This window comes from Amphiprion ocellaris, chromosome 3, assembly GCF_022539595.1.
Source record: "Amphiprion ocellaris isolate individual 3 ecotype Okinawa chromosome 3, ASM2253959v1, whole genome shotgun sequence".
Lineage (NCBI taxonomy): Eukaryota > Metazoa > Chordata > Actinopteri > Pomacentridae > Amphiprion > Amphiprion ocellaris.
In genome coordinates this window covers 10956798-10973093 of record NC_072768.1, presented here as the reverse complement: position 1 = coordinate 10973093, position 16296 = coordinate 10956798, and the positions used below count along the sequence as shown (strand labels likewise).

General features: G+C 38.9%; 2 protein-coding genes across 2 annotated transcripts in view; one reads left to right on the top strand and one right to left on the bottom strand.

Annotated features, from left to right (window-relative positions):
- Positions 1-10320, top strand: part of LOC111585784 (RNA polymerase II elongation factor ELL) — a 28790-nt gene extending 18470 nt beyond the window's left edge. Inside the window, exons 6-12 of the mRNA XM_023295391.3 lie at positions 546-670; positions 2145-2259; positions 3464-3914; positions 4399-4462; positions 4970-5141; positions 5248-5292; positions 6866-10320. Coding sequence (XP_023151159.1) covers positions 546-670; positions 2145-2259; positions 3464-3914; positions 4399-4462; positions 4970-5141; positions 5248-5292; positions 6866-6976 — 1083 coding nt within the window. The 3' untranslated portion in view covers positions 6977-10320. The remainder of the gene's footprint in view (positions 1-545; positions 671-2144; positions 2260-3463; positions 3915-4398; positions 4463-4969; positions 5142-5247; positions 5293-6865) is intronic.
- A 144-nt stretch (positions 10321-10464) lies between these two features.
- On the bottom strand, positions 10465-15748 carry pex11a (peroxisomal biogenesis factor 11 alpha). The gene is made up of 3 exons (XM_023295392.3): positions 15430-15748; positions 15162-15277; positions 10465-11954 (listed from the first exon to the last, which is right to left on the bottom strand). Exons 1-3 carry the CDS (start codon positions 15483-15485, stop codon positions 11386-11388), a joined length of 741 nt encoding a protein of 246 aa, XP_023151160.1. The 5' UTR covers positions 15486-15748; the 3' UTR covers positions 10465-11385.
- Between the last annotated feature and the right edge of the window lie 548 nt (positions 15749-16296).

The window sequence follows — 16296 nt, the reverse complement described above, 5'->3', positions numbered from 1 at the left end:
CTAAACGTGTAATTGACTAGTAAACTCCCCATGATCAGCCTGGTGCTGCACAGCTAAAACCTCCGCTCTAAAAAAGGTCATGTGAGCTAAGTTTGTTTCAGGCATATTTCCTGTGTTCACAGTGTTTGAGTGTCTCACTGCAATCATCGAGCAGAGACTCTGCCGCCGCTGGTAGCTGTAATTAGGGCTGTGCTTTAATTATCTTTGGACGAGAAGATTGTGTTTTGACAGGAGAGGGGTGGGGTGTCTCCAGCTGGGATCCGACTACTTTCAGAATTGAAAGTGGTTGGTTTGGGTAGATTTGTATCTGGGAGATTAGGTTGTATTAAGGGCAGGGTTAAACTGTTTGTGACAAAAACAATACAGTGCCACTGTGTCACAGAAACGTGTGAGGCAGGACTTGTTGTAGTTTAATATAAAGGCAGTGTTACAGCACTGCAGCCCAACACAGCTGGGTGCATTTACAATTCCAACTGGCCTCGTTTCCGTTATGTTCTGTCCCCTTTCTGTGGATTAAGTAACATTCGGAGCTGTTGGTTTTTCAGGTGGGTAAACTGAACCCGAAAGACCACAGCTACTCACTGAAGGATGAGCTCTACAGACACGTCCAGAGAGACTGGCCTGGATATGTAGAGGAGGAGAAGCAACTCATTCATAGGCTCTTGATCAGGTGAGAATTTGAAGAAGTTGATCATAATATACAAAAACTCTTACTGTGTTTTGTTCCATTGAGAGACTTGAAAATGTATAAAAAAGGCTTTTGTTTACGTTTTTGAGCAATAATTTGGGGGCACTGTTTTGGGAAATATGCTCATTTATGCATCCATCTAAATATAAAGCTACCAGCAAAGTGTCATTAGCCTAACTTAGCCTAAAGACTGGCAATCCTGGATCTAACTACAGATAAAACATCTACATACCAGCACTTCTAAAGCTGGTGCTGCTAGAAAACTGTGCTTCGCTGAGCACCTGCTGGCTCTACCCCCATATTTTATCGCACAGACTTGAGAGCCCATCTTTTCATATAACTCTCAACTCGCAATTAAGCATATTTCCCGAACTGTCAAACGATCACCTTAAAGTCCTTTTAGACTTTTAGAGGCCTCTTTGGGCAGGTAATGTAGTGAAAACTACAGGATGGATGCTTTGTGACAGTGCTGGCGTTAATACAGAAAGGCCAGTGAATTAATGTAGAAGGCTGCTGTGATCATTTTGAAAGGGGAGCTTCTAAATGACTACTTCTCTGCACTGATGAATCTCTTAATGGACACATCAAAGCAGAGGAAAATATTCCCTGCACCGTGTTGCCAAATGGCATTAGCATGGAAGGCTCAGAGTTGCGAGGCTGAGTTTTTCAGGGTGAGCGTCCTCCCCTCGTACATTTCCTCTGCTTGCCAGTAAACATGCAGGCCATGTGCTTCACGAGCGTTTTGGAAAAAGTTCAAGTCTTGTTGGCTGATTGCAACAACCCCCTCTGTTCACAACCCCTGCTAAGTGTAAAAAGCTTACGAATGTGGCCATCGAATTGTTTGCCAAGCGTGATAAAACTGTGATAGCCTGTAAATACTGTATTCAATTTGTTGGAGAAGATCCTTCTTATTCAGGCTTTATTTACTACTGTTTCATGAGAACGTTAAATGGTTCTGAACTCCACTCACACTGACCGTATGATTAAGAGAGTTGTGTGAACTCCACTGGGGGTAGTGACTTTTTGTAGTGGCATCTGTTTGAGGAAGGAGCTGTAGGAAGCAGATTACCAGAAAAGAGGGTTTGGCCTTACAGAGGTTAAATCTGCTGCTATTGTTCTTACCACTGGACTGGCTTCAGTCTTTGTGGTTGCCTCCTGTTGATTGTATCACCAAAAACACAGAATAAAACATATCACAGAAAATGCTTTGATGAAAATACGGAAAAATTGGCAGTTTTGTAATGCTGATGACTATTTCTTATGTGGAAAGGCTGGGTCCTCTGCCTTTTCTCTGTAGCCGTGTCACAATACATGATAATTACTCATCCACTTGCTCATAAATCTGCCAAAGCAAGCTTCATGACCTACATACTGCCTCTTCCTGTTTAGCTTTACAGGCCATTTACCTTGCAGTCACTGTCCAACTGAAGGTGCTGTGTTCTTAATCTTTCCTCAGGAAACTACAGCCACTCCACACTAGCCAGTTGAAGAGTCCCCAGTCCAACCATTCATTCCACAAAACTCCTGGGGACTCTCCTTCACATCTCAGTCCTGCCAAGAATCTCTCAGTGGTAATTATTCACCTTGAATGATTTGTATTCCCCCCCTTATTCTTCCTCATAAAAGTGAGAATAGATGGGGTATTTCCTCATTTTCAGACACACACCACTTTGATGCGGTTCTCTTACGTCTTTGTGTAATTAAACAAGAAGCTCGAGGCTAAATACGGGTCTATCTGGAGTTATAGGAAGAGTTGACATTGTGGGTAAAGTGCAGAGTGAAACGCAATGACTGGCATCACTCTCGTGTCACATGCATTAAATATGTAGCTGGATCCGGTTGGATGAGCACGTTTTGTGCCAGGCTAACTCCGGACAAGGACTGCTTGTCAACAGCAAGAATCCAAGGTACCGGTCTTATCCAAGAAACAATCTGACAACACAAAAGAAAACTTTGTGCATCTACATTCCCTGCCCCAGTACACCTATAACTGGATCTGCATTTTCTCACTTTGTTTTTGTAAAGACAAAACAACCAATATAAAAAGTGTTAATTAGTGTGGTGAGGATGTCAGTCTGATTAAATGGTTCCCTTGTTTTGTCTTTTTGTTAACTACTGTAGCTTTACACTGATTGGCGACAACATTATGACCACTGACAGGTTAAGTGAATAACATTGATCATATTGGTACTATAGGTGTTCTGCTGGAAAACCTTGGATTTTGGCATCCATGTTGATGAGACTTAGACACCCAAATAAACCCAGAACAAGCACACTCCCTCATGCAAATGGCAATCCTAAATGTTACTGCAGGAAAATGCACCCCACCACATCTCAAAAACATCAAACAATCAGGAACATCTTGGGGAACATGACAATCACCCAAGATGTTGATTTGACCTCCAAACTTCTTAGACTCCATTCTGATCAAGCATTACCAGAATACAGTGGAACAAGTTTGATTCCCAGAGGCCCCACTGCACAACCCAGAGTACCCAAAGAATCCATGGCTAATGTCTGGAAACCAGACCCCATAGGACACCTTGAAAGGTGCCCTTGTCCATGCCCAGTAGTTCAGGACATTGTTGAAGACATAAGGAGAGCTACCTCAATATTAGGCAGGTGGTCATAATGTCTGATCGGTATAGACTTGTGTAAAGATATCAGAAGGGTGTCACTCTTCATATCTAGCTCTAACTAAAGAGCTTATTTATGCACATACTGCTGACACTATTTAGCCACTTCCACTTACTGTGTTGTCTTTTTTTCCTCTAGAAACGCCCTTTGGCCTTGGACCCATCCAACATTCAAACCCCTAAAAAACAAAAGCTATTAGACCAGTGTCTGCAGTCACCCTCTCACACAGACTATGGCACCAACGGTGTTCGTAGCTCCTCTAGTCACGGAAACCCCGGTGTACAGATTAAAACGGAGTTTGACAAAACCAACAATCACCTTCACAGGAGCCTCAACGGTCTGTACTCGCCACACAAAGTCACCGGGTCTACTACTATTCCCAAACTGGAGAGGATAGAAGCGACTCCTCCTGCACCCAGCCCTAATCCTTCACACAACGACACCTCCATTTTCACCGACCAGCAGTTCACCAATGGCCAGCACAAAAAGAAAAGGTCCAAAAAACACAAAGACAAGGAGCGAGAGCGTTTAAAACCAGACTGGATAGAGACTAGTCCAGACATGAAGCAGAATCAAGAAAATCTCAAAGGTAAATGGCAATAAAACTATTAAATGGTCTTCTCCTCAAAGTTCTGTCACACTTCATGTATCTGTTGCGCAATTGTGAATCATCTTTATTTGATTTGTGCAGATTTCTGTAAAGGATCAGATTAAATTCAACAAAAAGAATAAATCCAGAACGCTCAGCTGTAGTTGTTTCTGGAAGCCCACAAAGAGGCCTTCATATGTTTTCATTTGAGAGAGCAGTTAGGACTCTGACACTGTCGCCCTCTAGTCTGTTGATGATTGACTGTGGAACAGCTGGGTGACCTACGGTTGAGCGAGTCAGCAGGCAGCGTTGCCTCCTACTCTGTGCTGCTGACGTCACCGCTTGCCTTGGATCAGATCTCTTATCGGAGACAGCGATAAATGACTCCATCAGCCTTGATATGATGGCCACATTATCACATTTGCATTGGTAAATTGCTTTAACCTTTTTTCAATATGCGCGCGTGTGTGTTTCCTATCTGCAGGTCATGAAGGAGGGAAACCACCTGTTAATCCAACCATAGAAGAGGAACTGCCTGACTACCTAATGTAAGATTAAATACATATCACATCCCTGATGGTTATTTATGTCATATTCCTATATCCAGAAGGGATTTATGGTTTTGGAATGAAATCCAAATAACTGTCACTACATCAGTGCACCAGATCAGTTTTTGTTGATATAATATGTCACTGAGGAGTTAAAATTTCTGAGTCGAACCCACTAAGAACAGATGCCAACATGTCCCTAAAGGGTTACGTTCAGCTTCACAACATTCATATAAATAGAGGGAAGTAACAGATGTGTCTAAATAAGCTGTCACAAAGCTTCACTGAGAATTACTTTGAAAACAAATGATCTTATGTCTTACATTTATACATCTGGTCAACACATCATGCTGTTATTAAATCTGTGACGTGTCAAGCCTCTCAGTCCACCAACATGCAGCGCCATCTGCTGGAAATACTGGGAAAAGACTCAGCATTTAAAGATCCCTCAGAGAGAGATCTGTTTTTAAAGCAGCTCTTTAAAACTTAATGCTTTCTTTTTTTTAGAAAATACAGCACCATAACAGCACTGGAGCAGCGTCAGCAGTATAATGACGACTTCTGTGCCGAGTACGATGAATACAGAGCTCTTCATGACCGGATTGGGGCTATCACAGAGATGTTTGTTCAGTTGGGCTCAAAGATCAACACTCTCTCCCCGGGAACACAAGAGTACAAGGTACTGTCTGAACTGGGAGTCGACTAGAGCTGTTCCAAAACACCAAACAGAAAATAGAGCAGACACATGGCACACTAACACCTTTTCTCTTGGTTTTTTTTTGCAGCTTATGGAGGACCAAATATTACAGAAGTATCGAAAGTATAAGAAAGTAAGAATTATGAAAATTTTATCTAATTTAATCCTACACTTCTAGCTTTATCCACTGGACCTCATGCAAGAACCACTTGTATGGAATATTCACGATTAAGTGGCACATAGAAGGGTTTTAAACAAGGACCAATTTTCCAGTTTTACTGAGTCGTGTAGAGATATTCTGTCCTTCTATAGCAGGTAGGATAAACACTTTAATTAGCATGATAATTTTCTGTAGTCACATGTGTTACTGGAATCAACAAAAAATCAAAGTTACCCTCTGAACCCCATAACATGCAGGCAAGTTTAAAAGGCATTTTATCTTCAAAAATTGCCAAAATTACATGAATGATCAGAGCCACAACCTGTAAAAACAGAAAGAATGATCAGATGTTTTACTTTCCCACAGTCTTTGAACTACACGGCTGAAACTTTACCAAATCTAAGCTTTTAATCTAAGCTTTCTATTGAGAAATTTCATTAAAATCACTTTATTCTAAGTTTCTCTTTTAAAATTTAACCAAAAAATAACTATTTGTTTCAATGAGATTGTGTAAAATACAAAAAATCTCCTCAACACAACTGAGAAGCCATGACTGACTAAGCTGTGACCAACAGTCATGTGACATAAATTAAAGGACTTTTCATCTGAACTGCAAGCTGTGTTTACACAGAGCAGAGAGGATACGAATATGGGGACAAAAAACCTTATAAACTATAGATAATTTGTAGAGTCACCATTTTTTTCCAGTATTGGTATCACCTGTGGGCACTTGGAAAAGTCCAGGTTTTTGTTTTTGTAAAAGAAATAATCAAAGAAATCCAACTTCAGTTTTTTCTTTTTTATGATTTATGGTATTATAACTCTCATGCTGTGCAAAAATATATTGTATGAGTTCTCTCTACTTCTAGCCATGGCTGTGCTGTTTCCATAGAAGTGCAGGACTTTATATTGCAGTAAAAAATATCTCACAGTGAGGAAAAATGTGACAAGAGCAAGAGAGAGGGTTGAAATAAATACTATTCAGTGTATCGATTTGACGTATATTATGATTTGCCCATTCACTAAAAGATTAAACAAGCTTTCCTTTCTGATTCCGTTGACATTATTATTGCTACATAATTTATAGAGTTCAGCAGTTAATTTGAAAGCTCTGCATCTGTCAAGGTTTTAAATAAATGCAGCTCGCAATCGACGTAAACATCATCTGTTAAAGCACCAGTCAGCTAAACATTAACGGTAATCTAATTTGTTATCATCTATCATGTCATGCCCTCTAAACAAGTTAATGATGGTGTGTTTTGCTTCACTAAGGCATTTGGCATCCTTATGTCAAACCATACCTTCTTAATTGCTGACACGGCATTAGTAGCTATATTATTATCGCATTAGTTGGATGAGCAGCATCTTGTAAACAGATGGCATCCATCAGGTTGAAAAAAATGTTTTATAATAACTTCGTTCCAGTAAGAGAGTTTAGTGAAGTCAATCAAGCACGAACATAAAAATGTTTTTACATGAGGTCCACCATGCTGATTGAAATCTAAGGTACTAAAGGCTCACTGGTGTCTCTTTCTCCCTCTCTCAGAAGTTTCCTGGATACAGGGAAGAGAAGAAGCGATGCGAGTACCTCCATAAGAAACTGTCGCATATCAAAGGCCTGATCACAGATTATGACCGATCACAGGAACTCTCCTAGTGACTGGCCTCTGCCCTCAGCAGGGTGGAATACAACTGGACCAAAAGACTCATAATGGACCAAAAGACTGCCCAGCTGGGTCCTGAAGTCGCTGAGACACTATTCACTTTACTCCTCGGAGTGTTAATGGAATCGAGGAGCGAGGCTGAGACCACCGACTCGTGATCAAATGTTACCCTTTAACACTACGGTTTTCAGCTACGATTATCGCTGTAACGGCTGGATTCTGTTCTGCTGTAAAATGGTCAGATGACACAGTGAAAGCTGACACATGAGATCCTTCCTGCCTAATTGCATTTTTATTATATCCTTTACCTTGTCAGAGTAAAAGTGTTGATTTTTAAGTATTAAAGTGATGGTACAATCAATCTTAGGGGTAAACAAATGCTACTAAAGTCTTTATATTTAAATACAGAGGAATTTCTTTATTTGCTTTTTCGCTGACAGAAAGTGAAATGATGACATATTCAATCACATCAAATATTCAGAAGTTATAAGTAAAAGATCACATATGGACAGTAAAGAACAGTATATCTCTCTTCTGACTGGATCCTAACTCGTAGCAAAATTTGTCGAGGACACAAAAGTTCGCGCTCATATCTGACATGAAGCTCTTTAAAGCATGACGTGCGGAGTTATTTCACAATTTCAAAACGTGCTACTTTTTGTTTTCACTCAGAATTAATGGTTAGGACAGTTTCTCTGGCTTTTATTGTAAGGAATTTTATCACGTAGCGTTCAACAAATGTCCTGCTTCATTTCTGAGAAATGTTGAAATGCCACAAAACGACTCCTCACAGTACTGTAACTCTGGTTTCAAAATAGTGCTCGTGCCCTGTTAGTGTCGATTTCACCCACATGTAGCCTACAGAACCATGAACTGCCTTTTTATTATGTCATAAAAACAGCGTTATCGACTCAAGCATCTCTCAAGTCTTTTGGTTTACGGATAATGCCGCATACAGTAATCACGCCGTGTTTACGCTGTAGATGAATAATTAAACATCGCTCTATGATAGAAAGCTTTTCAATATTCCATTCAGTTTAAAAAGCTTACAGGGTATTTATGTCGGTAATCAGTCTAGTCAGTACACTTTTATTTACTATGATTTTACTTCGCTTAAAGTCTTGATGATGTTTAATGTGGGATTTTGGTTGAGCAACAATAATTCACTTCAGTGTGTGTTACATTTGGATGTTATTCTGCTGAATGTGATAGAAATGCCTTTAACAAAGCCCACAGGGAGGACGGCACTGTGGACCGCTCACTCAGTTAAACCACTTTGGTTCAGTGAGGTGGAAGGAGTGGGCTGACCTTTAGGGGCTGCTAGCGGGGCTTTTAGACTCATTAGAGACTTTCTTGAGTTGTTTGTACCCAACAAGGTGCATCTGATTAACCACAACCTGTAATTTTTATTTCACCTTAATTAGCCGTGGCCTGATGTAGGAATTAGTGATCAAATTTCAGTGTTCTCTAGACGTTTGCATCAATGTAGCTGTATTCACAACTGTTGTCTTAATAGTGGCTTAAAAGGAGAGAATGAAGTTGATATTTTTGCCTTAACATGTACTGTATGTCAAACATTTCCATGGTTCTGGTACCTCTGTTCTGAAATGTCCTTGGTTTTACCTGCACAGTTCAACGTTCTCACATTATTTCTGTAAATGTCTCTTAGTTTGAAGAAAAGTTTAGTTACTGGGTAGTTGTGCTGTTCTAGTTTTTTTTTTTCAATTTATGTCTTAATCTGTTTTTTTTTTTTGCTTCATTTGTTGTCTCGTTATCTGTCAGATAATCATGAACTGTACAGGAATTTAATTCACTGTCCAATCCTATCAAGCACCTCTATCAAAAGAAAAAAATCTTTGCAGAAATGGTTACAAATCAACGCGCTCAGTGCAAATACTCAGTGGTTTTATTGTCACGTATTTAGCAGATCTTTTTGCAATCAAATCAACATTTTACAGTAAGTGCTCTGGTGTGTTTGAAGGATTTAAGACGAGCAGCCGTTACTCTGTCTTGGCACATATAAAAGGAATATTGATCGGCACCAACTATTGGAACATTGATCATTGTAAGCCCAGGAAGTGTTTGCCAGTTTTGAGTGTTAAATATTACCAAAGCTAAAAAAGACGGGATTTTTAAAGCTTCGGTACATTTACAGAAGTGTTTTAATATTGTCTCATGACCTCTTATCGTTAAGATTCTAACACCTGTGTGCTTTATTCTGGTACTGGTAGTAAATAGGTTCACTTGTATTAAAAGGCAAGAGCACATTTGTACTTTGCCTAGTATATTTTCATTCAAACCAGAGAGGTACTGAAACATTTTTGATCATCATTAACGATGGAACAACATTTAGATCATCAACAGCCTGAAAGTCAAAACAACTGACTTAAATATTTCAATTTAATGGCTTCCCATTTACCACTTAAGTAATACCGATCAATTAAATGTATCATGGTTGACACTCTCTGGGCGAAATATCCGTCTAATCACAGGATGATAAAGATAATTGTGCCATTTGTGTGTTTTTGGGATACCACACCCCTGATAAAAGGGGCTTTTCAAGTGCTAATTGTCATCTTTTTTCTTTTTTTAAAAAACTGTTGCAGGAGCTAACTACTGAAGGTGCCTTTTCATTCACAAAGCAGAGTGATTCTGCACGTAACTATTATTGATATTCTGGAAAAAAAATCAAACAAAAAAAACCCTTTTGGCCAGCAGTATTTACACATCTGTAGTTTAACACTGTTGCCACTTTTCAAAGTGCTTTGCTCTTTGTTTCCTGTTTATCTCAGATGACTTGTAAAAAAAAAAGTACAAACTGTACTGGCACTGGCTTCTATTTAATTTGATCATTTTTCCAGCTACGAAAACTGGCCTTGTAAAACTCACAGGCTTTCGAGGACACCGATCGTCATTCACTAAATATTTGCTTCCATGTGTATTTGAAATAATGGCCTGGATTTTGTTTGAATTTCAAGACCAGCAAACCGTTCCTACATATTTCATACTGTTTGGTTTGTTGGTACTAGAGAAATTTCCTCCTCAATGGAAATGTGAAATCAAGCGTTTGTTTCTGTTTCAAATCACTGCATTTGATCTACCTAGGAGAACAAATTTCTTTATTTATTGCTTTGTATGTTTGTTCTTTCATGGGATTCATCTTGGCATAGTTTGTTCATTCTTTTCACAGCAAAACTCAAAGTACGGTGAAAGGGAAATGGAATATATTTTTGCAATTTTTGATGGTGGATGCTTTATCATGTCATCCTCTCAAGAAAAGCTTTCAAAAAAGTGTATTGTCTCAGTGAAATTGAAAAATAAAGCTCTTTTCAATTCAGCAAGGTGTCATGTTGCCCCAAGAGGGCAGTGTTACTCTGTTTCTGAAACGTTTTTCAGCAGTCAGTGCTCACACGCTTCAGCGATTATTAACATCGTTTAAATACAAAACACGTAGTTAGTAAAAGGCACAATTTTAACACAGTTTAATGTGTATAAAATAGTGTTTTATTGACCTTTCAATCAACCGAGATAGTGAAATTATTCAGTCATCTGAACTGGATGACGCTACTATGAACTTTTCATAACATTTACTCAGGGAATTTGAAGGTTTTTGGGTTTACCCTGAAGCACTTTCTCTGTGTCATAAAGACCAAAACACACAAGCATCCAATTTTTTGACAATATATTAAGAATCTGGCATATTATTTACCTTCTACCTTCTTTAAATTATTCGACTCAGCCAAACTCCATTCTTAGAATGGCAGAATGAAAAATTCAAAACACGTATGATATCCCCTGAAATCTCTAAATGATTTTTACCTCCGACAGCACATTTGACTGAGAAGCAACTTATTCATCTCTTGACTCTGCAGCATTTTTATCACAAAGTAGAGAGCAGAGGAAAGTAGTTCACATAAAAGTGACAAACACATCCCAGAGAAACACTTTTCAAAAGTAGATGCCAACACTTGCATGAGCAAAGAGCCCTTGACTTGGAAGCACTTACAAAACTGCTAGCGTTTTGTGTGGTGTCATAGAAAGCAGGAATGTAAAATAGTCAAGTCTTCAAATACAAACATAATGATACAAAATAATGCACACGGATATTATATCAACTTGGTTTGCTCCCTTTGAAAAAAGTGTTTTAAAGATAATCAAAAAATGTAGTACAAACCAATTAAATTCTGTATTTGTAGAAAATTGCAAGCACTTAGTTATTGCTGACTTGAGTTTGATGTAAAACAAATCATACATAAATATTACCAAATGTCCCTGTACTGTGTTGCTCATTTCACCAGGTTAAGGTTTACAGCTCCGGCTACGTGACACTACATCCTTTCAACACTCAACATGATTAACCCGTTTATCAGTAGTTAGTCAGCAGAGTTTATCTTCACCCTTGCTACGGTTTGATTCTTAATGTGGGCCGTGCGAGGGTGACGATCCCAATCAGTGACGACATCAGACCACAAAACCCAATCACTCCTCCGTGTGACTGGTATATGCCCAACTTATCTAAGGGAATGAAGAGGTCACAAATGTTCTTCAGAGTGTCCAAGGCAAGAGCTGGATCTGATTTTAAGGACTCCAAAAGCAGGAAGATAAAAGCATCCAGCTGAGGAATGACAGCTTCAGCGACTTCAGGACTCTCACTCAGATGCTGATCCATTTTCTGTCTACAGCGTTTATCTCTTGCTTTTTGAAGCATCAACCGGAGAACTACATAAACGTCTCTGGTCAGATTCATAACTAACGAGAAGAAGTAGCAGCGAGAGGCGTTTACGCTCCAGCGTTCCTTGTCGATATTGCGGATAAGACCGACACTTCTGGCCCAAAGTACATTGTCACAGAAAAAGTAGAGGGCACGGTTGATGTTGGCCACGGTAAGGCACAGGGACAGCACTCGGTCAGAGAGTTGCATGGTTCGCTTAGCAGCCTCAATGGAATTTGCTGTGTTTCCCAGCCTGAACACTGACAAAGGAGGAAGAAATAAGAGCGTATTAGAGCAGTAATCAATTTAATATGAAATGTCAGGTCAACATTTCATAATCGCAATGCCCAGTGGACTGCAAAGAAACAGTTAAGCTACATTAAACTAAACTACAAGCTCTGGGATCTGTAGTGAACAAAGTTAAGCACTGTGGTAATCTAGGATTCTATAGGATTATACACAACTATACAGTTTATGTGGCTGCTTGGTGGCCGACTATGTTTCTGGGACTTCCGGGAAAATACAAGTTGTAATGCAGTGCATCACAGAGTGATACGATCATTTCTGGGAGTCCATAGATTTAGTTCAGTTTTGGTCATTACTGGAGATATGGGATGGGAGCCTCCAAACATCAGACATAAATGCCAAATGGTGAAGATGTCCAATCAGAGACTGACAAAAAAACATATTTAATTGGGGCATCTCCAATCGTCACCCCTGGGCTAATGAGCGAAAATCTTTATTTCATTTGAATAACGCATCATTTATTTTTGACAATATGTTACTCTGTGAGATTTAGGAGATGAGGAGTTATATGTTTCTTAGGTTTAGAGAAAAACTGTTTATATTTGATATAAACCAAAGTTAAGAACTAACTGTCTTATAAAGGACAAATACAGTGTGGAAACTTATGTGAAGTATAATTTAGGCAAAAGACAGAGATCCCTGTGCACACAGTTACACTCAGGAACATTACCATTAGCTTTAGAGACTGGGAGGTTTGATGCTACTACAGAGAAGGACTGACTTTGTTTGTTGTGTAATGTAGGTGAAGGTTGATGATAAGATTCAGATTCAGATTCAGATTCACTTTATTGTCATTGCAACAAGTGCAACGAAAGGTAAGGTGCAGGCCATACAGTGCAAAGTACAAAATATATATATATATATATGAAAGCTTTGTAATAATAAAAACAAAAAACACAAAATGACAGGATGGATTTAAATTAAGAGAGAAACTGTAGTTCATATATACAGGATGAAAATTGGATATTGCACAAGAGGTAGTGGCAGTTGCATATATTGCACGTATTATGGACCAGTGTTGTTTAGGGTTCATTTTATGTTTTACTGTCCTGTATACAAAGACATCATAGAGGTATTTTTCAGTAAAATGTCCAATGTTTATTTTGATTTCTTTTGGTTGGATGACCATGAAAAGCCTGAGCTATGTTTTAGAAGAGGAACCTTTTTCATGTAGGAATTTCTTTGCCAGGCCTGGGATAAAAGGCAATGTGTGTTTTGGATGTATTTCTGCATCACTAGTGCATTTGTGTCTTGTAAACACATGAGGGTTGGCCACGCTTGTGTGATTGACACAAAAATAAAGGAATTAATCAATCAATCAGCTACGAATCTGAAATATTTGCCACTCTATGAAAGAAATAAAGATCTCTCTTCACTCCATTTTCTGGTTTAGGCTCTTCCTTTCAAACTTTACTTTCTGAACCCTTCAGACAACATGTTACAGGCAAATCTTCCTAAAAGCTTCATTTTTAAACTGACATGAATGTCTCCTTCACCCACCACTTTACCAGGCAGGCCGAACACAGAGGCAGCAGAGCCCCATGGCTTCAGCTCTGGTCCAGAGAATAGATAATTAAGTGTTGGTCTGACAGAGCCAGGTCTGGTTCTCTGTGTCCCGGCTTTTGGCCTTGTTTCAGCTCGACTGCAACAACACAAAGTGGCACAAGGTCTTTTTCCCCTGGCCCTGCTCTAAGGCATTGCCATATCTTTCATTTCCATGTATAGCTCATGTCGAGTCAGTCTCTGAAAATTCTGAACTCATTCTAAAGTCATAAAGTCCAAAAAGTTTCCATATTCCCTCCGGATTCTAAAGTGAACTTGTCTGTGAATGGTCTCAGGCAGTCCACATAACAGCAGACAGTGCAGTCACCCTTACAGTGTTCATCTCAGCTCACAGTGGGGAAAAACAAAAAGCTACAGAGTTCAATGTTGCTACAAAAAGCCTCTTCTAAGCCCATGGGCTGAATGGATATGAATGGCAAAGAGAAAACAAAATCTTTAATTTATCCTCAACTTGTTGAAATTTTGTCTGACTGTTCTCCACTGCAGTGGAAATAAGTCCAGCTATGTGAGATCACACTTTTAAAAGGTAGGAACGCACGTGATCGGATCACTTTTTGCAACATCATTCACAAACATGTTATGTATACTGTTTACTGTTTGTTCAACATGTTATGTATGTCTTCACTGTCACACTGTGCTTTTAACAAATGCCTGTACGCATCAGTATTCATGGAGATACAGTTTGATTTTGATAAACTGGGTATCTATTATTGAATAATAAATGGCATTTATAGCAATGTGGTAGTGGTATGATGTATGGAGGGTTCCTATACAAACAGCATAAAAAGCAAACACGCTTTCATGAAATAAATATCGACCTTCAGTGTAAAAGGTCTCGCTGCTATTCACAAAGCAAATGCCATATATTTATGGATACAAGTAAACACACAAATGTTCCATTTGCTTTCATAATTTCCCATAAGAGGTCAGTGCTATGCAGTGTGCACACATTTTGAAAAATAGCAGATCGGTTTCTGTGTTTTGCACAACAAGGACCATTTTGGTCTTTTCGTGTTATATTCTATGAAAACATACTTCCATGAACAAAGTGGCTGCCAAAAATGGTGGATAACTGACCATAAATTGGACTGAGGTGGAGACTGTTAAACGATTTTTTTGCTTTAATTAGATTTTTCTGTGAATCAGCTCCTGTGTCATGGGGCTTTAAAGAATGGGAAAGCAGGAGTTCTACCTGACTTTGCTGATATATTACTATGTTAATATGAAAAAAAGAACAGATTTTGAGAGGGCAAAGACAGATTAGCTGAAATTGAGAGTTATCATGATTGTTCGGTTGTTCATTTGATGCATTTATCAAGTAAGAATGTGCTTGCTGCTGTTCTTTGCTTTCAATAAATGTGAGAATCTGTTTGGTTTGTTATTAAAACAAATCAATCTTACATTTGGTTCTTGGAAATATAAAATTTTCACACTTTATCTGGTAAATCTTTCATCTAAATAATGGTCAATAATAGTTTAAATAACCGCGATAGATATCTTCAGCCCAACAGGGAGTAGCTGTGTGGTTTATAATTGGAGTTCATTACAGCAGCCATAAACACTGAATGACCCTTTCAACTCCTTCCCTTCATACTCACATTTTCGTCCAGCGCTCATGTGGGCCTCCAGACTTTTAAGTTTCGCCACAAGGTCCTTTCTCTCAGAGTGGTTTCGGAGTAAATATATCGCCAGTGCACATGCATACTGGGTTGCCCTGAAGTATTAAAAGAAGACGGAGAGAAGCGTCAGGGAGGAAAGTTCGTAACTCAGCGTTTGGTTCACGCTCACCTCGTAACTTCGCCTTTCTACTAATAAAATAAACCCTCAGTTTTTATAACCAGGTCACAAATACAGCAGTCCACTCACCTGAATATACGGTCCCTTCCTTGACTTTGACTGGTGAATTTTATGACCGCGTCCATTGTAAAAATCGACCAAGAACAGGTTGTTCTAGTTTAGCTAAAGTCAACTTTAACCTCGTTCAGCGACGGAGCTGTAAACGTTAATTTTTCTAAGTGTAATGTCACTTACTTGCAGTCAGTTTAAACAGTGTCAGTAATTGCTGTTTACATAACGTTTCCAATTAAAACTCTGACAGGTATTCAGAATTTTGAAACTTCTTCCGCGTCCCACGTTGTCAACAAGCTAATTTTGCCCTCCGCCTCTGTTAATGTACAACGGCGGAGCAAAACCGTAGACGCACTTGTTTCCCGACGGACAGCTTTGGAAACGGACCAAGAACGGAGTCATTTTGTGGACGGACCAGTGCGTTACTATTGGTTACTATAGTAACTGTAAATTTTAGTTCTGAACAGGTGCAGAAAATGTCAGTCCTAAGTTTGGTAAGACACTGATAAGACACTGATTAAAACATGCAAAACTAGTTGGATTAAACAGAAAAACGGCAACTGTAAACTTGTTATTAATGTCCACGGCTCAAGTGCTTTTAATTATTAGAAATACACGAAATAGGACAATAAAATTACCCGTTGGTTACTTTCTATAAATAAATATGGACACATTTTGAAAGTTAGTTGGGCTTTGTTTAATTGCTTCACTTGACAGTGTTTAGTAACTCTAAAGTATCAGATATATTTCTACATCAATAAGTTAAATTAAAGGTTCTACCAAATTCTATCAGCAGTATAAAGTGTTTCCAAAGCACACTTAAATATAGAAAAACATGATATTTTTTAGTATCCAAAATAAGAGCAACCATGAACATCCAGCTAC

Excerpts from the sequence above, each read along its gene's own strand:
- pex11a (XM_023295392.3), bottom strand. The coding sequence starts at position 15,485 with ATGGACGCGGTCATAAAATTCACCAGTCAAAGTCAAGGAAGGGACCGT. Across the intron at positions 15,278-15,429 it reads GGAAGGGACCGTATATTCAG|GGCAACCCAGTATGCATGTG; the intron begins GTGAGTGGACTG and ends TTAATACTTCAG. Across the intron at positions 11,955-15,161 it reads CATGAGCGCTGGACGAAAAT|TGTTCAGGCTGGGAAACACA; the intron begins GTGAGTATGAAG and ends CTCCTTTGTCAG.